We start from the raw sequence: 24,569 nt of genomic DNA, 5'->3' as shown, positions 1-24,569 counted from the left end.
TTTTAATGGACGAAGGCCCACTAGCTTCCACCGTGCTTCTTGGGAGTGTTTTTTGGGCTTTAATATCCTTGTTGCATATGGCTTCCCGAGCAAAGCTGTCTTAAGCACTGAACAGACATTTCTCCTTCCTAGATGCTTGCAAGTCACTGAACAGATGGCTGATGAGCACTCCCAGAGCATTAACTGACTCCATGGGCATCTTATCAACATCCATGTGACAACACTTCAAGCAAAAGTTTGCCTTTCTAGAAAAGTTACTGGATAAATTTACTGTAACAGTAATTTTTTCCCCCTGTGCTTTATTTCTTTCTCTTATTGGGATCCCTGAGATGTCTACCAGTTGTCTACATGGGCCTGATTTCCAGAGGTGTCAGATACTCATTAACTTCAAATGAATGTGACTGAAAATGAACTTAGAACACTAAGAGTTCAGAGTCAGGTGTTCACCTTCAGCAGGGTTCAGGGAACTGTTTCTTACCATTCACATTACACCTGGTTTCTCCCTCTGTATGTTTACTTGTTGTTGAGCTATGTTAGGTGTGGCCAGATTGGGTGCATAGAACTAATGCTACCATTGAGCTGACTCATTAAGACTTAAAATATCGTACAGCTAAAATTCTGAAAATGCCTGTGGGAGAGACAATTTTTTGTGTGAATATAGAACAAATACATAGCATTAATTCAATTACTCTTCAAATATATTCTTCCCTTTTAAGGAAAAGAAAAATGATCAATGAGAAGTAGTACATTAAATTAGTTTATATACTGTAGTAAACAAAATCTAAAAGGAGACAATGAAGGAAAATAAATGGAAATAATACTTATGAAAAAAAGCAGGTGATAAAAAGTTTCAGCTGACCATGTCATATTTAAAGTATCAGATGATGTATTTGGAATGGCAATTAGTACTTCCAATAAAATCAATCATTATTACATAATATTTTTTCAAAGGTCCATCTTTTTTAAATCGCTCTAAATATTGAGCTCTTACTCTAGCAACAATAAAAAGTTGATTTACCTTGAAATAAAGAGTAGGTGTAAGAAGAGTGTGAGCTTTAGCTCTTCAAGCATATTTAGCTAGTTCTGCTGCCAGCTGTCCTTCAGAGTAATGGTGCCATGCTGTGGAGGATCCATTTGGTCTTTAGCTGGGATGGCACCTGATGCAATGGGTCAAAAATCAACACATCCCACATCAGAGTGAGATGAATGACCCACCACCTTTGCTCAGGCCACAACGTTCCAGATGTTTAAAGCCAGTGCCTTTTGCTTTGCAGGAGGCTACACACAGCCAGCATGGCAAGTAAATGAGATAGCACCGTGTTGCACTGAGATGAAGGCTGGTAACAGTCATCAATTGTATCAAATGCAGGTTTGCATTAATAAAACTAAGAAATATGTATGTCTTCTTTATGGTTATATACATATGCTCAGATGTTACTAAACCCAGTTTTTCCTGAAAAAAGACTCAAAATGGTACAAACTGCTTCTCAGTAGTTGCTTGTGCTGGCATTTTGCTTCATGCTCCACTATTTGATTGCTCCCGATCTCAACCCCAGTGAAACTGTAGTTCAAACAACAAAAGTAGCAACAAAAATAGTGCTCCAGTTTAAATCACCATTGTTTCTCACTCTTTGGCCTACTACAGCTATGAAAAGTGATCCCAAAGAATGTATGCGTTCCTGCCTATAGACAACCTATGAAGGTATGGGCAAAAAGCAGGGACTGTTCAAAGGAAGGTCAGCTAGATCTTTACCCCATTGGGGTACCACCCTTTCTGAGTTATCTTTACTCCAGATGACTTGGGGGCATCATCAGTCCAAGTCTTTATTTCCGCTCTTTAGAGTTTCAGACTTCTTGACACGTAGCATAAAGTGTGAGACAGAAGTTTATCAGGAATGATGTAGAGGTAGAGGAGTACCTTAGGAAAATGTACTTGATCTCATCCTACTGAAGTTGCTGAGATGAGTGGCTCTGGGGCTGACATGATCGGTTCTGGAGTGCTCCAGTGAGGTGCAGGGGAGTTGTCTGAACCTGGGAAGCTCAGAGGAGGGCCAACAGCAGCCTGCAGCTCATGACACAGCAATGGACAGGACCAGGAGCAACAGGCCAAGCCTTTCTCCAAAGGATAAAAGAAGCCTGTAGGGATTTCTAGGGACCAGGACCATCAGCAGGGTGGGCACACAGGTGGCACCAAGGGCATGATGCAACAGTCTGGTGGCAACTGGGACAGAAGGGCACCCAGGAAACGTGCTGAAACCCTGCCAGAAGAAAGACAAGGTCTCTAACTTGCACTCATCATGAGGGAAACAGCTTCCCAGGTGGAGCTCCAGTGGGCACATGCTAACACCCCAGTGCTAGGATTTACACTGCCCTTGTGCCAGGACTGCTGGCACAGCTGGCACAGCTCCTGAGCTCAGTGGAGGAAGAGAGTAGGCTGAGGAATCAAGGGGAGTGTAAGAGAGACTACTGGAATCTCAGAATATTCTGTGTTGGAACAGACACACAGGGATCAAGTCAAACTTTAAGGGAATGGCCCATCCAGAGATCAAGCCCATGACCTTGGCATTATTAGCACTGTGCTCTAACCTTCATTCCCTATCTTCCCTGAGACAGGCTCCCTAGATAGACAAGACACACGATAGAGAGAATTTGTTATCCTCTCCCCCTGCCTGAACACAGTGACTTAAGGGATTGGAGGCAGTGGTGACAAGTGCCTGCCCAGTGCATGTCTCCTCTGGGACTGCCTCACCTCCCCAGGTGTCCGGGCATAGCAGGTATGAGGCTTTGCAAGTGGAACCAAACATAACAAGGGTGGTGCTTCATCCAGCTTGGGCTTGATGTTATCATCAGTTTGGCCTGCTCCCTGTGCCAAAGCTGCCTTCCAAAACAAAGACGGGTCACTGTCACAGGAAGCTCCCTTCTGAAGGGAATAAGGGCCCAATATGCAGCCCAGACTCACTTATGGAAGCCTGTTGTTTCCCTGCTGCCTTGGTTAAAGATATGAAGAGAAAGCTTCCTACCCTGACACAGCCCTATTATTCATTTCTCAGGTAGGCAGTGATGAAGTTGCAACAAGAGGTTAGAGGGAAATAAAGAGACCCTTCAGGGCCTTGGGATGAGTGGTTAAGGGAACAGAAGAACAGGAAGTGTTCTCTATTTTTACAGTTGAACAGAAGAAACAGGAAGAACCAGCAGATCAGTCCTTGGCTCTGAGCCTGGTGCCATCAGCACAAGTGTGGGTTTTGTTTTTTTGATCATGGGTTAGTTTGGAGAGCACCAGGACTTCACAGCACAGATAGGGAGGGTACAGTGTCTCCTAGTGGGGAATCTATGCACAGGAGTTAGCAGGCCTTATTGAAAGAGATTTCAACCAGATTTGAAAGGGGTAAGGGATAAAACCAGGTTGGCTAGAGGTAACCCTGGGGGCTGCATGTCACTGTTTGAGGGACAGTGTGCCAGCAATGTCTTCTGGTCTATTGTCTCAGTGGAGGTAGGAGATGGAGATCCAGGCAGCAGCAGGGACATGAGGGTTATTGATGTGCTAGAAACCATGAAAGCAGCTGACTGGTCACACATGAATTAGGGCTTCTCCCCCCAAAAAGGTGGCAGGATCAATAGCTCAGCTGGAGAATGTCCACATCACTGCACATAGCACAGGTAACAAACAGGAAGAAGTGGAGGCACAGTTCTTGGTATGGCAAGATCATGGTGAGATGACTCACATGACTGGACTTCTGCAATGGATGACTATAAACTCTTCAGAAGAGACAGGCAAGGAAGGAGAGGTGGTGTGGCAGCTCTGTATGTTAGGGGTTGTCTTGACTGTCTAGAGCTTAGTGATGTGATGACAGGGTTGAATGTTTAAGAATCAGGGGAAAGGCCAGCTAGACAGATAACATGGTGGCAGTCTTTTGTAGACCACCCAGCCAGGATGAAGAGGCACATGAAATATTCTATAAATGGCTGGAAGAAATCTTACAAGCCCTAACATCTTGGCTTGTATCAGAAATAGTGTGGCCAGCAGGCCCAAGGCAGTGATAATTCCTCTGTACTCAGCAATGGTGAGGCCACACCTTCAATCAATTTTGGGCTTCTCAGGACAAAAAAGACATTGAATTGTTCAGAGAATGGGTCCAGAGATGGGCTTGCATAGGGTCAGTGAAGGATCTGTAGCACAAGTCTGATGAAGAGTACCTGAGGGAGCTGCTGGGGGTGTTTAGTATGGAGAAAGGGAGGCTCAGGAGGGACCTTTTTGTTCTACACATTTCAGGCAGGAAATTGTAGTGAGGTGGGGGTTGATCTCTTTTCCCAAGTAAGAGGAGATATGACAGGAGAAAATAGCCTAAAGTTGCACAGGGGATGTTTAGATTGTATATTTGGAAAAATTTCTCCACCTAAAAGATTGCCAAGCAGTGGAACCTGCTGCATAGGGAGCTGGTTGAGTCACAGTCCCTGGAGGTATTTAAAAGATGTGTAAATGTGGTACTTCAGGACATGGTTTAGTGACGGACTTTACAGTGCTGGGTTAATGGTATTTTCCAATCAAAACCATTTTATGATTCTATGATTCTGAGTTTCCATATTTATAGAGCTGATACAAAAGCTTAAATTACTGTGAGATCAGATACTATCAGTAGTCAAGTTTGTAAACATAAGAGCACTTTTTGTGCAGTTCATGAAGTTTCACTGACCTAGCCTGCTTAAGCAACAAATTTTCAACAATATTCAAATCTTCACAAATAATTAGAAAAAGGATAGCTATTCAAAGTCATGAATGCTAGAAGTAATTGCTGTTCAAGCTGGTCACCTGAGTCTATCAGAATGTAATCTAAAATACACCAGAGAATCTCAAGCTACCATTAAATTTCACTTTCATGAATAGCAAAGAGTTTTTGTTAGCAAGAATACAGCCATCAGAAAAGGTCAGAGGCTGGCACAGTAATGAGTTAATTTACATTCTAATGGACATACAGGTATTTATTTTTCTTGGCTGCTACAGATATGTGAATTGTTTATCAGTCAGAGATTTAAAATAATTTATGAAACCAGGAGAAAAACCCAACAAGTACCATGTCCTTCCAATTAATCTGGATGTGAGGCAGAGAATTTTGCATCATATCTAAAATAATGCAGAGGCAAATGCTACAGTTAGTGACAGATTCTGGTGCATAAATATACTAGACATTGAAAAAATAATAAAAATCTCAATTTGCAGAAATGAAAAATAAATTTTTGAACAAGCTTTGTATGTGGTCAACAAGAATGAATTATTTTCCAAGGACAGAGTTTGATACTAAACACCTACAGAATGTCTCATTTTTACACAACCTGTCTTCTCTTTTCAGACACTGATTACCAGAACAGTGGCATTCTGTTACAGATTTATTTCCTTGCTGATAGTAAACTATATTATCTGAAGGACAGTCAAGTTTTGGAATAGAGAAAATGCTGCTGCAGAAAAAATTTTACTGGGATAACTTGACCTGGAGTAGAAAAAGCTATCTTATGGAATTGGGGAAGAGTCTTGTCTCTTTTTATGACTAAAGTTTCTACTAAAAGTTCAAATCCTTTAATTCATATTCTAGTTTTTGATTTGGAGATGCAGGTAGTATTGGATGAACTGTTATTTTCCCCTCTGAAGCCTAAGAATATGTATTTTTATTTGAATACTAACCCAATTAGCGAAAGCCTGCATGCATAGGTACTCATCATACATGATGAGCAAGACATCTCAGATGTTTGCTCACAGGTTGTTGATTCTATCAACATTTTGAAAAGGTCAAGGGTATATTTTTGTACAGACGTGAAAAAAAACCCTTTTGTTTGGCTGAAGGGAAATTTTCCATTAAGAATCTCCAGGTTTCCTCATGTGTGCTGTCCAATGACTGCTGCTAAAAACAGTGTTACTGGTTCTCTTTCCAGGGTAGCAATTGCACTCTTGACTGTACTGCTCTAATGCTGTGAGAACTGGCAATGGAAGCAATGCCTTATCTCGGGCAAAAACATATTGTTGAATGCAGCTCCCCCTGAGCAGACCAAACCCAGCAAGGTGAAAAGCCTGGTATGTGTCATACACACAGAACCAGCAACATCATTTGGAATATAAATTGAGAGTTCAGAACCCTGACAGCTTGTGGCTGTTGCTTTTAGAAGGGCCTGCAAGAGCTGCCATACCCATAAAGACTTTGTATGCTGGCTAAGAACGCGTCTGACAACTCAGCCTGGCTTTAGTGAAAGCTAATTTAAGCCTCAAAAACTTTTCAGGAATGCTGCATTATATTTTTGGAGCTCTCTGACAGTCAGAAACTCTACCTAACTATATCACTCTCTCTGCTCTTTCATGTGTCTAGATTCTGATCCCATTTAAGCTTTAACACTTTCTAAGCCCAATAAAGAAATCTCACATTGCATTATAGTGTGTCACATTGATGAATATCAAGGCATGTTCCAAATATTTTCTGCTGAAATGTAGATGGTGTTTAAGTTGTTTTAATACAGTGTCCTAAAGTCCTCTTCATGAAAATACGTTCACAAAATGACTTCAGCAAGTGTGGGGGAAAAACATTTAATAATAAAGCCATTCTTTTGCTTGCATGTGATTCCTTCTAGTGCTGCCAACTGTGACAAAAGGACCTTTGGTAGGAAGTGAGATGGAATATCCATGGGCATCTCAACAGAATAGGATGGATGCCTGTATGTCAGCAGTTAGTTAAAGTCCCCATCAGTTATAACAAACACACATACATATACCAGATTTAGATATTGATATTCAGACATATTTATAAGTAAATTTTCATGTCACAGTCCATGAACTAGGAACACAGATGCAGAAACACAGATCTAGTATCCAGGGTGCCATACCTTATGTTATTCAGAAATCTGCCCTAGATTGGCAGATATGACACAGAATTTATGGAAGACTTTAGAGCTTCAGTTGTTACCCTTATTCTGCCATTACAGTGAAGATTTCTTGGTATGCCAGTACATCTCAGATGGTCCTGGATGTTCCTAATGAGCTCAGAGTCTCCCTCCTCCTGGTTTCTCTAAAATTTGGGAGGACTGGACGAAAGTTCATCATAAAGCAACAAATGAGTGTAATTACATACTTAGAGAATCTCTTGGCTTCCTCTGACTGCTTGTCATTATTAAATTACACAGTAACTTCAGTATTTTGTGTTTAATATGCATGAAGCTGTCTGGATGGTTCTAAATTTTATTAATTTGCTTTTGAAATCTGTTCTGTGGAAATGGGGAGTGTCAGGAACTCAGGTGTGTTAACCATAATTGATGCATTTTCATACCACATTGTGGAATGACAAACACTCAATGACAACATAATGAAAAGGTAATCATACCACTTGGCCACAGTGGTGAGAGCTGGGATAAGCAATAGCATGATTATTTGATGCTTTGGATCAAGATATTATTCAAAGGAATAATTAATTTCCAATTTCCTGCTCCTCCACACCAGCTTGATAGATGAGTTTATTCCTGGCTATAGGGATTCAGATAGAACAGAAAGATTGACAGTTTGAGACTGTGAAAGAGAAGAACAACTGGAGAAGCAAAACTTATCACAAGACCAAGGTTTACATTTTTATGTCTTAGATGTGAAAAGATAACATTTATTGTTGAAAAGCAGAATATTTGGCAAGGGATATTAGTGGAAAAATCATGTACAAAGGGTAACAAAACTGTGAAAAGAACAGCAAAGTTCTAAATTTGCAGTTCCCTGGTTGAACCTCCAGGTAAGATGCTTTGCTTTGAGCTACTGAAGATTTGATATTGTCCGTTCTGACATGTACCTAGTAGAGATAAATGTCATTGCTTTCACATTCCCACTCGGGAGGTAATTCTCAGTATACAATTTACTTATCAAGTAGAACAAAACTGAAGTTATAAAAGCTTTGCTGATCATTTTAGTGATTTAAATTATACTGGTTAAAATGACATGAAGTTCAGATGGTTTAGCATAAGACCACAGGAACCTGAAAGAAAAAATGAGAGAGTAATAATGATTGATGGGCATGATATTATTGCAGTACAGAACACTGAAGAGTATAAAGCATGATAAATTGATCAAGATGACCTGTCTTGCAAAAGAAACCATTAAGAAATGTCAATTTTTTATGAATTCCTGAAAGTTTGGAGTTGAGCAATTAACATAAAGAACGGCTATGTCCTGAAGTCTAATGAGAGAGGAACAGTATTGATGTGAATTTTATGATGTTTAGATTATGTGCTGATCACATGTAGTCCTGTGCAGTACTTTCAAAAGTTAATGAACAGAACACTAAAAAATGATGCTGAAAAAGGATCCTGACAAGATAGCTGGGAAATGATAAGTATTAAATGAATGTATTACAAGGAAAAGGAAGAAAAACTGTGAATAGGTTTTCGTTTTTTTTTTTTCCCCCTGTGACATTGCTGTGTCTCTCAGAGGAACACAAATTGGTTTCAGTTTTGAGTTAGATGACATGTCCAACATAATGGAAATAAACCCCTCAATACTGAGGAAATTGGAACGGCACATAAACATGACAAGTTAAACAGAGGAGATTATAGTGCTGACAACCGTGAAGCACTTTGTGGACCTTAAAAATTAGCATTTTTAGAAAGACATGCTAGAGTACAATGCATGTATGTCCCTTCTTATTTAAAATCAGAATGTACTGCATAAGAAAATAAACTGGGATGTAGTCACTGGATCCACAAACCATCTTCCTCAGTCTACCCTCATACCTCAGTATACCCATTTGATCACAAGACAAAAACTTAATTTATGCCTGAAGAACATAGATGGCTGAAGGAATCTGGATGAACAGGACAATTAATCTGTGATGGTCAGGATGCTTTCTCCTTGGGTTTCCCCAAAGAACAGATAACTAAAATGACACTAAGAGTAGACCTGTGTGCTCTTTACTCAGTCACCCTACAGGTTTACTGGTGTATAATCCCAATCTGAAAGGATAGAAAATAGCCTGTAGAGGAAATTTTTGCTGGTGTTATTTAAAAAAAAAATATTTTTTAACTCTAACAAGCAAACTTAAAGAGTATAATTCATGTCACAAGGATCAACAACAAAGGGTCTACTTAAGAGGAAAGCGAAGGAGAATAATTCAAATTAGAGACTTTTATCAAAGGGAATTTTCGCTGGTAAATGGTAATTCTCTAACAGCATTTTTGTGAAAAGCAGCTGCATTTCCAGAATATATTGAATATTTAATGGATAAAAACCATAATAAATCATATCTCAGATGAAATTTCTGTCCAGGTCTAGACAAAATACCTATTGACCATCTAACATTTAGCAGGATCCTCTAATATTTAGCAAGCACTAAATATTAGATGTCCCTCATACATGGAGCCTGAAGTAATTTACCCTGTTATAAGCAGGCCCTTGTTTTTCATACCATCAAAAAGTTTTTGATCCATCAGGCAACCAACAGTTCTAGATTAAGTTGCTCTTCAGTGGATGTTCTCTTTGGTGAATTTTTTTAAAAGCTTTAGGACTCATAGGATAGAGGAAAAACATTACAAATCCATTATAATAATAATAAAAAAAAATATATTTCCATCTACCCAAAAGTTAGTAATTCAGAAATAATTGCTGCAAATTGAAAATAAAATCATTATGCAAGAGAAAGCAAACAAAAAAAAAAATGCTGTCAGACTCTCCACAGAACAATTTTTTCCCTGAAGGATGTTCTGAAAGTTGTGTTTTCTGCTATACAAAGAGGCCTTAAATGGGAGACACGGCAATACCTATAATTCTCCCTAATCTGGTAAAGTTTATTTAATATTGAGGCAAATAGAAAAAAAACCAAGCCAGTGTGCAAGTAGCTATCACATATTAATGAATAAAAATGGGTAGCTCTGTAAAAACATAAGTAATGAATTTTTATTAATCCCTTTCCTAGTAAGAACAAGTCAGAAATTGCAATTCTACACCAGTGATCTGCAATAGATGCATTTAAATTTAATGACAAAAATATATGTTTTTACACAGCAATTATTTATCTTTCAGACAACAGAGAGAAGCAAAAAATAAAAAGCTTTTGAGTACTTCAGAATTAATACTCACTCTCTAGAAACTAGGCCTGATCCCCTACCTGAAAAATTTAAGAGGCATTAAGTTTTCTTTCTCAATTTTATTTTTTTTAAATTTGCAACATTATTTTCAATACACAAAATGATTATTTTCTAATTTATCGTATCACTCTAAACCACTATTTATTTATTTATTTATTATTTATATAATCCCTAGAATTAGTGTGTAATTTTTGTTTCCTCATTATTAACTCACAATTAAATAGGCATGTAAATGGCTATCAGTTCAGAAGAAAAAGCAACTTCAGTTCTTAGTTCCAGAATTCAAGCCTTTAATCCTTAAGGCAAATGATACACCAAACTGGTGAATAAATTGCTTTCTATTTTTCTATTTGGCAGTATAGCAGGTCTTGATTTGATGTTTTCTTGCCATATAAGCTTGATCCCAGGCTGGCCAAAGATTTTTTCTAGATCTGCCTTTTGGACTCCAAGTCCAAAGGCTTGGTTATATATATAACCAAACAAAAACCCAAACCACTGAGTATTAACATAATAGAACTAAAATATGTTTTCAAATAGGGAAGATGTAAAACAATTAATGGGAGAACACAGAAATCCAAGAAACTTTGGAACAGCTTGCCCTGCTCACAAGATCCCTACCTTAGAGGTCCATGTTTCCAGGGAAATCAATGACTCCCTGAGTTATAAAAAGCTCTGTATATTCCTCGCTATTCCCCAGGTTTTCATCCCATTTCCTCTGCAGCCCTCTGTGCTTTGCTCCTCTCACCAGGTTGCTGGATTAGGCTGTAGACCTCCAGCTTTCTGCCCTGACCCTTCTTCCACTTGCTCAGAACCCACAGCCACTGGAAATGTCTCTCCATCAGGGCCTCAGGAAGGAGGCACCTGTGTTCACTGCAGAAGGACCTGCCTAACTGAGGCACTTTTCAGAGGAATGAGGGCAGCCTACACACTTGGAAGAAACCAAAGTGATCTCTCCATCAGATTGCTGTTATTTGTTTGACACAGAGGGTGGCTGCAGCTGTTTCAGGTACATATTTATTCATGACAATCACAAATGTCTTTGAAGCAATTTTACAGCTAATAGACTGCGATACCCAGAGAGCTGTAGGTCAGGGACTGTGCCTCCTATCTGCTGAAAAAAGGATCACCCTACAACATGGCTCCTCCCAGTAATCTTTATGTGACCCAAAACATCTTTTCTGAATGTCTAATTTTTCACTAGATGGTTTCTATCCTTTCAGCTCTCTTTTAGACTATTTTTCCCAAGCAAAGTAATTTTCTTTATTCTTTACAAGCTTTTAATGAACAACTACTTTCAAGATTCCTCACAGGAAATAAATCCTGAAATTACATGCCTAGTTGTCTACATGGGAAATGAGATCTATTATAGGACTTAGGTAGGAAGGAAACATCTTTCCATCTACCTTGCACATGGACAACTGAATCAGCCATTACTTTTGCTAATGAAGAACTGTATGGAAAATCCTATAGAAATCCCACATTTCAGGTCCAAAAAAAAGAAACTTTAGTTAAAGATAAGATGTCCAGAAGATGCTTGATCTTTGCATAGTATACGGAAGTGTCACAAAGTAACTCTGAAGTAAATGGGAAAAAATGGAAAATGAAGATGGACGGACAAGTATGAAGAAGCAGGGAAAGACAATCTGGAACAGGACCTCATTGATTTTCTTAACATTAATAATAAGTGCAACAAAACAGTTTACCAATGCCATATTTCTAAGAAAAATATAAATAAAACCTTTAGCTTTAAGAAAATTTGCTGAATCTGCCTTTTTTCATTGTGATGCTATGCTCAGGTGATTATACATAATGATTCAAAAGCACTTTACAAATTTGGGTTGCATTCCCTACTCACTTCCAGGAATTAATTTGCAATGACTGGATAAAAAACACTTCCTGTTTGCTGATTCTTAATTTATTAAGCATTCCACATTGCTCTTTATCAGCAATGTCTTATCTATCCAATGACATGGATCAAATTCCCTGTCAACTGCAAAGTTTATCAGTATTGATTTTAGGTTTCCTACAGGATTTCCAAAGTAAGTACATTTAGTCAGAAGCCAAGAACTTTTCCATAGATAGTTCATTAAAAATAAATCCTCGCACTGATTTCCTACTTATAATTGTGTTAAAAGATTGATAAGTGAAGCAATTTTTCAATCCAATATAAGCCATACTAATTTTACTTGTTTCTATTTTTAGGTAAGGAGTGGAGTTGTTGCATGTAAGGACTTACAAAAGTCCATTATATAAAAACATTTACATTTTATAATAAAATTTGAAGTATTAATAAATATATTAAAATATATTTAATATTAAATATTTTATGTAGTCTTAATTTCTAACTTTATTTTTATAAAGAAATCCAGACTGTTTTCTATAGTAGCATGAATGGGATTCCAGGTTTAGCCGTAGTGCATAATGGAGGGTTTTTTTGTTAACTTTGATTATTACCTATGCTTGCCTCTCGTGTGTTGGCAGGACTCATCCCATGCATCCTTGTTCATCTGGCTTGTCAGTTAATCTAAGGTTCTCACACAGACTTCTCTCCAATCTGTGGAGCATAATGGGCAAACCCAGAGAACAAACTAGGCAATGACAGAATAAAACCACTTAAGTAATTTTCTTCAGGTGCTTATTTTCCACCACTGGCTGTAGGGGTATATATTTTGACCCATGTAGACTAGAAATCTAACTATTTCACAGTTAAGCTGGGATTCAGTTGACCAAAAGTTAGCAAATATTTAAATTTCTAATGTTGGTAGGTGAGTTTTTTAAAACTTTAATAATCAGCAGGGAAGAATACATTATTTTAGAATACTATCGATTTCAGCTACTTTAGTTGTTTACAGCAGCTGAATGGCACCACAGAGATGCCTGTTTCCCTCACCACAAAGGATCCCTGCTTGCTGCCCAGAGCAGATGAGGAAGGATTCACTGTAGCTGCCTACACAGGATCCCTGATAACAAGTGCTGAAGAGAACATCGCTGTATGTGTTGCAAGGCAAGACTGGGGAGACAGGTTGAAGATGTTGCATGTAAAAGATTTTCAGTTTATTTGCCTTTAGGGACATGTGGAAAAACATAGAATCAATTAATCACTGTGAGATGAACGCTTAAAAAAGACCATTTTGACTGAAGCTGTATATAGACAGTTCTTCTTTTAGAACAATGCATCCTAATGTGATGCTATTTAGGATAAAGAACTTCATAAAGTTAAAAGTCGGATATGCAGTGATCAAGTTACAAGAGAAACTTCTTGCTTATTCAAGATTAACTTTAGTAGAAATGATTATTCCAGTTGGTGGTCATGAATGTTAGCTGCATCAGACTCTCCAGATGCTTCTATTTTAGAGCCAACCCCACAAGCCACTGAGATCTCTCTGAGATGCTACATAATAAGTAAATAAACACTACATTATTTTTCAATTACAGTGTGAGAATAATTTGCTGTGTATTTAATCTCAAGGAACACATCTGGCAAGCTGAAATCAAAAAGCATGTCACCATTCTTCCTGCTTGCATTGACTTTTAAATAACTCTCATATATAAATAAATATATATTCAATATGGTGTAATAAGGAGACAAGACTAAAAAGCTTCTCTTTCTATCTGAGAAGTACTGTGCAAGAAGTTTAAAATCATCCAGATGATGCTCAGTCAGAGACCCTCTCTTTTAGCACTCTGGGCCTAAATGTGGGAAATATGGAGAACCATAAAATATTCTAAGTGTTTAGCTTGGAAGGGAAAATTGGAGTTCAGCTAGGCCGATCTCTTGCTCAAAGCAAGGCTAAGTTCAAAGACTGGGCTGACATTCAAGATTGGCAGCTTCTCTGAATTGCCAAACGCAGGAAAATGGAGCCAGAATGACAAGCAATAAACATGCAGACTGAGGAAGGACTGGGTAAAACGTGGAAAAAGCTAGTGAAGAATGGCAGAAACCAGATGGAGCTGACTCTCTTTGACTCTGCCACATTTGTTGGCTCTCACTGGCCACAGATCAAAGCTCAGTGGACTTTTCTCAGAATTCTCTCTGGACTGCTCTAGGGACTTCCATCGATGTAAACATCCTTCATTTTGGCTAAACAGCTGCTAGAATCTTTCCATTTTCACCAGGTACTTTCTCATACTTATTCCAAAGAACAAGATGTTAAATTGTGTGAGGCTTAAGAGCGATGCAAAAGAGAAGCCAGATCTGATACACTATCCCACTAGGATCATATTTACAGTTCCTCAACTTTCCTTTCTTTCCCCTTAAGGAACAGATTAAGGTGACTTTTTCTGTACTTCAGAGATATGATAGTGTTTATATTGCAGTAGAGAGGCACTGCGTGGCCTCAGATGCTTTAAATAATCACATTGATTGAGAACAAGTTAAAATACATAAGTTAAAACACTGAAGTTATGCAGGGATTGTAGAAGAAGATATTTGATTTATATTGATGAATGAATTTCGTGAAACTATTAAAATATAGATAATACTATGGTATTCCCATTATCAGTAAACCTTTTCTATGATGTCAAATAATCCCTGAAATATTACTCAAGAATTTTTAAAAATTCTTTAAGAAAAATGGCATTATTATAAATATTATTACTACTACTATTATTATCATCATCATCATTTATCAACTTAAAATACTGGCAAATTTTCTGCTATGAAGAAAACCTAATTATAGAAATTGAAATGAATTGGTAAAATGGATGTAAAGATCATTAAAATATTTTCTCATTCAAAGATTTTGCATCTGTGTGTGTATTCATGCATACAGAGTACTTTTCTAATTATCTGAGAATTTTTAGAACTGCTTAAGCTATAACACATGAAATATAATTAAAAATGCTTAAATTATAAAAAAAAAAATTCTAAAAAGCCCAATGAGTATAATTTGCACCCATCTGAAATATGAACTAAATATAAGGTGACCGTAGGAATGTGTGTAAAGAAAGCTTGCCTTCTTTCAGCTTAGGGTAATAAAAGGTACCAAACAAATAAAAGTCAAGATTTCTCTTATTTACCAAACAGGAACACTGCACAGTATGTTTCTTCTGTGCTGAAATACTGTTCCAACTTATGAAAATTTGGCTTTGGAAAGCAATTTTTTTCCTTTAGAAATCTGTTTGGACATACTTGGGAGTCAGCTTTCAGAATTGGTGCTTTGGCAGCTTTGGCTTCCATATCCTTTTTTTTAACTGTAAACTGAAGGTGACACAACAAAGGGGTTTGTATCCTGGTGCTGGTTTTGACTGTGTTTGAATTATTGGTCACCCAAAGGCTTCCTGAAAAGGCAGTGTTGTATCTAATAAATGTTATTATCTTAGTTTACAAAAAAAAAAAAAAAAAAAAAAAAAAGAAGTTGAGCATGCATCACAGAGGGCAAGCATAGCTGTTGTTAAAATCTTCCTTCCATTCCTAAGAATGTAAATGCAAATTGCTCAAAGAATTGTACAGGGATTAATAAGTAATTTAGAAGACTAATTTAGTTTCTGCATTTTTACTGGATGTACAAACCATAGGGGCCAAGAGAGTTTTGTGGCTTAGGAAGTGCCTGGAAAGCACACCTTCCCATCTCCCCAGTGCTGTGTCTCACGTCTGTAGCACAATAGATAATGTAGTCACTTGTTTCATAGTGTATTAGCTTACTTTATTACTATAAAATATTGCACTATTTTACAAATCACCACATCACAACGTCTACACAATGTACTTTGACAACAGATTTGGAAGCCCAACAAATGCTGTTTAATAGGACATTACATTATACTGAACCAACAAAAACATTGTTCAACACATTTAGACTAAACTTTAGACATGCCTCAATACACAAGCACAGGTTGTATGGCACTTTTTTAGAGTCCAGCTCTGTAGTTCTCCATCCTTAGGCTGAGATCTCCCAAATCTCCTCTGAAGAAGGTGAGATTCACTCAGAAACTAGACTATGGGTGACTGGGAAAAAAATCCCAAGTTTCTTCATGCCTCAGTATTGCAGTAGGCTCTCCCACGTACCATGCTTGGGAGGTATTTGGCTTCAAAAGATGTCAGCTTTCACTGGGATGCACAGTCCAAGATAATACCATTATGTTTTCTCGTAATACTGCTTGCAAGTGCAGAGGAGAAACTTCTCTGGCCTGGCCAGATTCCAAGGTAGACAAGACAAAAAAAATGTGTTTTCTCAAACAAACTGTTCTTCAATTTGTGTGAATTCATTCATTAATATAATTTAGACTGAAAACAGTCTGCAGTACTGCCAGTGGAGCTCTTGGGTTCTAGCAGTGATGTGGGCTGTAGCTATCAGACAATAACTTGCCCTGTACTCCTCAAGAGAGGAGTTGTCTGTCTTGAAGGCAGAGTTCCTGCAGCTCTGCACAAATCCTGTGTGCATAGTAAGTCTCTTTTTAGTCCTAATAATTCTAATCTCTGACTGCTCACTGTTTGTAGCCCCTTGGTTGTAAGAGTTTAATGGCAGAATAGCCACTGGAGCAATGGTAGCTACCTCCTTACGGCATGCATTGATGGCAATATATGCCTATACACTTGTGTTTCTTTTTGCTAAAAGGTTTTCTAAGGGACCTACTTCTCCAGGGTGCAAACTAATTCCTTCCAATGTCAGCAAGAGTTAGGCACACACATCCCTAGGAGAAGTGTCCCCAAGTTTAATGGAAGTTGAAAACTGTTCAAATTTCACACAGACCATATAAGCCTGCTTTAGAAAACAGTTTCACCAGTGATAAAAGCACTTTTGAAACAAAATGCTTTCTAATAGTCATTAAAAACCTTCTGTGTAATATATGTAAAAAGGGTTTATCTAATGCTTTCCAAAATTATCCACAAATGTACCACACAGTGCACAAACATTAATAAGAAAGAAGCAGCAAAACCATAGCACTACCACTTTAAAATGCAATGCAATTAATACTACTTCCAGTAATACAGTGTAACAGCTACTAACTATTATTAATGTCTATTTTTTCAGGAATCCATATTCATTAAGAAGTTTTATGGTTTCTTTATCTTTTATTCAGAAATATGGAAGCAATTGCACACTGTTTCACTGCTAATCAGAGCTATACAAGAAAAGATATGAAAGTTTTATTAGTGCAAATTTTAGGATAACTGGTCTCCTGCCGTAACTCCTCCTGTTCAAATTTGACATTCCCTGTTTTACTGAAAGGTTACAATTTCTCTCAGTAAAAAGATTTAGAATCTCTTCATAAACAAGGCTCTATATGTAACTCATTTTTTGTTTACCTGTAAAATTTATTTAAATAGATTTTATGCCTGATAATTGCAACAAGATGCTTAAAAAGTATTTCAAGCGAATCAAAAGTATGAAACAGTCTCAATGTGTAGGGCAAAAAGGATGTAAATAATTGGAAGGTTACTAGGAGAGTACATATCTCACAGTTAAAAATATGATACTCTGCAAGGTGAGACATACCTTTTAAAAATGAGTCAGGAAAGCAGTGCTTCAGGAATTTTGTTAATAAAACAGCAGCTTTTTTTTTTTATTTTTTGCATGTTAACAGTATTTTCTAAAAGTATTTCAGAAATTTTATTTTTGTGATTAACAAAGGAAAGACAACTGTCCTTCTCACAAGGGTATTAGGAAACTATTTTGCACAAAATACTGATTTCTGTGTAGCAAAGGTAGGAAGGGGCAAGTGTCCATGGCTGGTAAAAGGACAACATGACATCTAACAGAAGAGTCAGGTGGACAATATAGCATGACTCATAATATTTTTGATCATTAAATGTTTTTGGCTTTACTAGCTAAAAATAGCAACAAAAACGGGCATGAAGAAAAGGGAAACAACTCAAAAGCCAGCATGAGGAGAATATGTTTACATAGAAATCGCACTGAGGAAAGTGTTGAATTTATGATGTCATAAAAAAGTTCGTAATTTTGAGATGGAAAGGAAAAAGGTCAGCTGTGAACCTTTGTTTTCCATCATTTTTAAAGCAGATGGAACCAGGAACAACAACTTAGAGAGATGGAAAATTGGTGGCAAATCAGACAGAAAATTGTAAGAGGATGACGTCAGCAGCATGTTCAACAGAAGGCATTTATGTCTCCAATTTCCAGGTATCAATGGATCATGTGGTTCAGTTCAAGTGGGTGAGTGATTCACTGCTAGGTTCATGTGCACATTCCCTTTGTGTGATTAAGTCCCTTTAACTCACAAACAAGAGATATATGTGACATTTAAGAACACAGAAGGGAAAAAAATGCAGATATTGCTAAATATTCCTCTCAACATTAGGCTACTTTCAGGAAATAGAAACAAATGTACAGTTGAAGTAAACATCTGGAGAGGAGAAAGTAGATCAGGAAACAGGAGAGATATGACACCTTGTCTGTCCCAAAAACTTCACTCAGAAACAATGAAAGAAGCAGAACTTCATGAACAAGGAAAGTATGAACAGACTACTGTTAACTTAGAGTACCCATAGGATGCAGCTAAACCAAGAGTGGGTTCCTTTAGGAAGTGACTGTAAAGGAAAATTTGTCAATGACTCAGAGATGTAAAACAGTAGAGACAGTAGGATGATGGAGAACCTCTGTAAGTCCCAAATCAAAAACCTGCAACATAATTCCAAGAATTTAATTTCTTTAAATCCTCAGGATCTAGAAAGTTCTGAACTGGGGATGAGCAATCAATGAGATACAGGGTCTCCAGTTTGCAACAGGTACTCTGTTAATATTTTGAATGAAGAACTGCAGAATGAGAATAAAGGCTACAGAGACCTCAGTGGTGGGCTGAGCTCATGGAACAAAGAGATCAGAATTTCCTGGGCCAGACTAGTGCTAGCAGGGTGACAGTGCTGCCTCACCTGGAGATAAAGAAGAATAAGCTTTTCTGACCAGAGGAATTGAAGCACATAGAAATCCTGTCAAAAAAAAAAAAAAAAAGAAAAGAAAAGAAAAAAATAAAATAAAATAAAATAAAATAAAATAAAAGTAATCTCACACCTATGGGAGAAGAAGTCAGCTTATTTTGAGGGGCTGGTATTCTTCACTAGAATATTCAGTGGGTTTTTTTGGTGAAATTTCTGTCTGTTTTTGAAATTGTTAATGCTGGGTGTGATTTACTGGTTTTAGTAACTGAATCACTAACTGATTACTGTTAGTGGCTTTAAGGAGTTGCACACTTCTACTAAGATTTATACAACATCTGAGAAAGATAATTTGCCTTCCTTTTATTCATAAAATTTACAAATACATAGTTAAATTCTCCCTCCTCATCTTGACTGTGTGTGCACTGCATGTGGTGCTCACTATTTCCCGTGCTGTATCACGGTGACACTGGCTGCTGACACTCTGGTCCTATACCCGGACAGGGCTAACAGTTAAACAGTGTTGACAATGTGTCAGTTCTCTGGCTCAATTTTGTACCAACATTCCCAGTTTCTCAGAGCCAGATTTGATTCTACCATTCTCTGATTCCATGACTATAAAATAGCCATCTGATGTAGGAATTTTTTCAGTCTCCCACTTTTTGCGGTGAATTTAATGTTTCACTCTCAACACCTGTTATAAGTTGCCATAACTTCATGAATCAGTCCTGGGTTGTCTGCAGGTTTCCTTAACAACAGCATTTCACACATAGTCTTGATGGATCTACCTTTGAATCTATCAATCCTTTTTTAGACAGGAACATTTCTGGAGCTGGGCTGCAGTCTATAGGTTCATATATTTCAAAGGTACGTTCCAAAAGAGATGGCATATGTCAAATACTTGGATAGTTCAATTAGTGGAACATGTCAAACCTAGTTTTTGAAATCCTAATTTCTGAATATTTTCCTCTACATAAATTTGCTTCATACCACTTCAACCACTAAGTGCTATTTTTCAGTAGTACTGGGCTAATTCAAAATTTATGCTCTATCCACATTCAGAAAGACTGATTTTTGAAAGCTCTTCCACACTATTTCCGCAGCCTATACTCAATGAAATCTATTGCAGAAGCTGAGGATAAAGCCTGAAGCAAAGCTGGAAAGGAATAAATCTCTTTGCGTGTTATTTTCTTTCTTTTATAATATTTTTTATTTTTTATTTTTTGTTTAGGTAACACTTTTCCACTAACTTTTCCATTAATTTTACTTTTTGTTTTTCAGTACAAACACATCTGTCAGTTTATAGTAGTCAATGGAAACATTATGGTTGTTCAGCAAAAACAGATGTAAAGATACTGAACTATTATGGTGCATCTACTTAGCAAAGAACTTGTCCAATAAGGAAGAAAAAGAAAGTAAGATGTCTAGCCAGTGCTAGAGAGGTGCTTTGCATTTCCTTTGATAGACAATTATATTATTTCCATTATTTTTTTTTTGAGCAAGCATATACATTGCTACTTCTGCTTTAGAAATCTTAAAATGAGTAGACTATGAGTTGTGGGAATCCCCCCAGCTGGATTGTACCCCATGACAAGTCTCTCTTTGATGATGGTGAAAGAGATTTTATTGGCCTCTTTAAATGTGAGTACTGATATTCCCTCCATCCTTTTGAAACATGCAGACCTTTCCTTCTCCTGCATACTCTGGCTGTTGACCTTTTAACCTTGAGGCACAATGGTTTTTAAACTGCTAGAGCATGCATACTATGTGCATCCAAGGAAGTATTTTTTCCAGTATGAAATACTTCTTGCTATAGTGAGAATAAATCTCAGTCAGTGTCAATCTGTTTCTTGTCTGCAATATAGATAAGATTGCTGGATGAGAGAGAAATTAAGTCACTTACAGAAATGGATTTGCCACAATTAGGCGTGCAGTCAGGCCATATTCACTTCAGACAGAAACATTACAAAGCAACACACAACCCTATGTAAAACACAGCCTTCCTCCACAAGCAGGAACAGCCCTTTGGTCTTAATCTTAAAAATGAGAAATTAAAGACAGGATGCATAGGGTAATGATGGAAAAGGATGGCATAATTCAAGTGTCATTACACATCAAAGATAATAAACTAAAAATTGGATCCATGAGTAATGAGAAAGTATGCCTTGCTTTACTGGTGTCACTGAGTAAATATTTTAGAGTTAGGAAGTTTCTCTAAGTATTTGGTTTTGTATTCAGATTGTTGCACATCACCAAATTTTATCACCTGTTTATTATTAATAACATGTTGGATAGAGACATACACCTGAATCAGTCATCCTCTACTCCCTTTATAATCAGTCAAGCAGCGAATATAGTTTTAAGGTATACCTAGATATACCTGACTTATTTGAAACATTTACAGTGTAATGACATTAATTACATCATAGAAAAACTTATTTCTGCCCAGGGACTACAAAAGGAGATGACGACTAACATAGACATAATAACCTTCATTCTAGGTGTATATTTAACCACATAGATTCCCTTTTCCTATGAACAGAAGAAAAAAAAGTGACAAAACCCTGGTTTTCATCTTAAAACAGTTCACTTATTTGTGTTGAGATATGATTTAGCCATCTCTTAGATGGAGAGTAGGTTTGATTCATACACATTTTTTTTTCAGTTCTTCTGAATCACTCAAACAAGTGAGCTTCTTTTAAATTTTAATTTAGTCTCACAACCTTAAGGTATAGTAATTATTTCTGATTATGTTAAATTATGATATGATATTACTGATTATGAAAATTTACGATAGTAAACTTGCATTTGTTCCATATCATCCCATTAAGTTTAACGACACTGTAGTACTTCCTAACATTTGCTTTAGTCTTGGTTGTTGTTCTACCATGAACAAAACTCTTTTGTTCTACCATGAACATGCTCTCTTTCTCTTTGCATTCTCTAAAGCAACCACTTCCTGGCCCAGCAACAGAGGGTTAAATGTTACTGCATTTGGAGCTAGTATGTTGTGTCAGCTGAGCCAGGGGAATGACCTGTACCTCAGTGTTTGACCTGAGGGACCACATGGTGTAAACTTACAGTGCTTTTATCGAGCACTGAGCTCAGTGTAGTATCTCCTACCTGCCACAGCCATGTGTAGAAAATAACTCAGTTATTAAACAGCTCAGTTAATGTACCAGAACCTGTTAAGCTATCATGTTGATCAATGTTAAGCCATCATGTTTTGATCACGAATCAATGATCTAAGAAGAAATTCTCTTCAGAGAGAGCAATTATCCTCAAGGGCTTGAGTATGTTGCTGCTTCAGTTTTTTTTTTTTGCTACTGTCCTGTACTGATTGCTGAAATATCTATTTTGCTGTCTATTATTACTCAGGCTTGTTCAGCATACTGGATTTCACACTCCACTTCTGTCTGAAGACCGGTGTTCTAAATAGTTTTCCTCTAGAAAGTGATTATCTTGCCTTTTTCAAAATAAAATTCCACCTTTTTGGGTTTACACTAACCCTTCTAATCATCTTTATGCTTTTTTCTTGCTATGAAATTCTCCCCAGCTTGCCAACTTCTTCATAAAAAATTGTTGCTTACTCCATTGCTCATGATTCTTAATGGTCATTAAGGAGAACCAGATTTAATACCAATGAATACAGTTTCTCTGCAACCATTAACTTTCTCCAAGTTCATATACTATAGTGATTCCAATTTAATTACCATGTTAATTTGGTTTCATGCCAAAGAAATATCAAATTCTGCCTCTTGTAAATCATTCTTTTATATATATACATGAAAAATACTTTATTGACTATGTGCCTTTATTGACCATGTGATTACAGATTGCCTATAATCACCTTCTGTTTGCTACTTCTGCAATTTGATATAATGTTACTATATTCCTTATTCTAAGGATTTTTAGATATTGTAATGATAAACACTTGGCATATGCAAACACTAAAGCTTCAGTTCCCAATCTCTATTTTTCAGAAGGAATGTAGTTAGTATTTTTGCATCTTTGTGCATAGAATTATTTTCCTTTCCTTTTGAAGCACAGAGTCATGTACATTAAGTACATATGAATTCCTCTAGAGAAACAAAGATTTTTAATTTAAAGAATCAAATAATTTTTCACTTCAGGTAATAATAAATTAAGATGCTCACCTCAAAGCACAAAAATAATTTTGTTTGGCTAAAATAATAACAGCTATGAAATAACTTATCCCTGTCAAGTTTTTAATTATTTTTCTGTTCTTATTGCTTCTTTATAGAGAAGTATTGACTCTCCCCTTCCAATGGCGAACATTCAAACTTACTGTGTCAGGCTGGTAAGAAAAAAAGTTGCTAGAAGCTATTTTTTTTAAATCAGAGAAATATATACCATGGATCTCTGTTATCAGGAAAGAAAATAACCCAAGCAACTGTTGTACAAAATTTTTACAATGAATGAAAAGGAGGCAAAATGGCTTAGGAAAACCAGTAACCTTGTAAAGGGCAAATAAATTGCTCTGATTTTGATCTACATTAATGAGTCAATACATAAAACTATATTTAAAGCTTGCAGCACTGCTTTGGGACTACATGAGTTTGCTGCAGATACCACACAAACTATTATGGGGTGAAAGGCCCCTAACTGCCCTAGTTTTACCCTTATACAGAGATGGAACCATTGACACTCAAAACACATAAAGGAATGTACAACAAACTGTAAGATTTTGCCTAGGATACTTAATTACAGACACACTTTTTCAGAACCAATGGTGTTACTTCCCACAACATGGAAATTAATTTCCAATCTAGCAAACAAGGATGTAGTGAGTATATGTATGTCTTATGGTTTAGAACCTTTTACACACATTTTTGTAATTGTACAGACTTTCCAAACTTACCTCCTCTATGGATAATCAAAGAAGTTTCACTTCCAACAGGACATTCTTTAAGTATATCCACTACTTCTGCATGGCTCAGGTTCTGTACATTCTGCTGGTTGATCTCAACAATGAGGTCACCTTCACACAAACCAGGACATCCCTGAATGTCTAGAATTTGCTTCACCCTCTGTCCTGTAGGACTGTCTGCTATAGTGAAGCCAAAGCCCTGGGCCCCTTTCACAATGGTTAAGGTCATGAGTTCAGCTTGGGTGGCCCCAGAAGAAGCCATTGATACATTATCATCATGGGCAGGTGGTGGGAATGTGCTATCAAGCTGACTATCTGCTGGAATGGAGTGCAAGGAGTGTGGTGGTCGATCTGTTACGTCTGGAACAGACTGAGAAGTCCTAGAAATGTATTCCAAATAAGTTTCATAGTTATGTCTTCCATTTACCACTACCGGAGGCCTCTCCATTACTGCAAGGGGTGGCACCATGCTGTTGGCAGGATCTTCAGGATCAAAGGGCAAAGGGTATCCACGACATAGCACCAAGTTGACACTCTGACCAATAGGAACAGACTGGAAGAGTTTGACTACATCTGCGTGAGTATGTCCAAGGACACAAACTTCATTAATATAGACAATCACATCACCTAGAACGAGAAGAACAAACAGTGACAACATGAGACAACTTCAATTACTGTATATGCAGTGTATTTTTTTTAAAATGAGATAGAAGTCTACTAAAAAAATATGATAAATTCAATCAACATACT

At 37.2% G+C, this 24,569-nt stretch overlaps 1 protein-coding gene across 2 annotated transcripts in view; it reads right to left on the bottom strand.

Moving 5' to 3' along the window:
- The window catches only part of LOC131591889 (membrane-associated guanylate kinase, WW and PDZ domain-containing protein 2), a 706,821-nt gene that overhangs the window by 96,912 nt on the left and 585,340 nt on the right, over positions 1-24,569 (bottom strand). For both annotated transcript variants that reach the window (XM_058862997.1, XM_058862998.1), the window contains exon 10: positions 23,811-24,446. In XM_058862997.1, the coding sequence (XP_058718980.1) occupies positions 23,811-24,446 (636 nt within the window). The remainder of the gene's footprint in view (positions 1-23,810; positions 24,447-24,569) is intronic.

This window comes from Poecile atricapillus, chromosome W (genome assembly GCF_030490865.1).
Source record: "Poecile atricapillus isolate bPoeAtr1 chromosome W, bPoeAtr1.hap1, whole genome shotgun sequence".
NCBI lineage: Eukaryota > Metazoa > Chordata > Aves > Passeriformes > Paridae > Poecile > Poecile atricapillus.
This window is presented reverse-complemented; position numbering and strand designations above follow the sequence as displayed.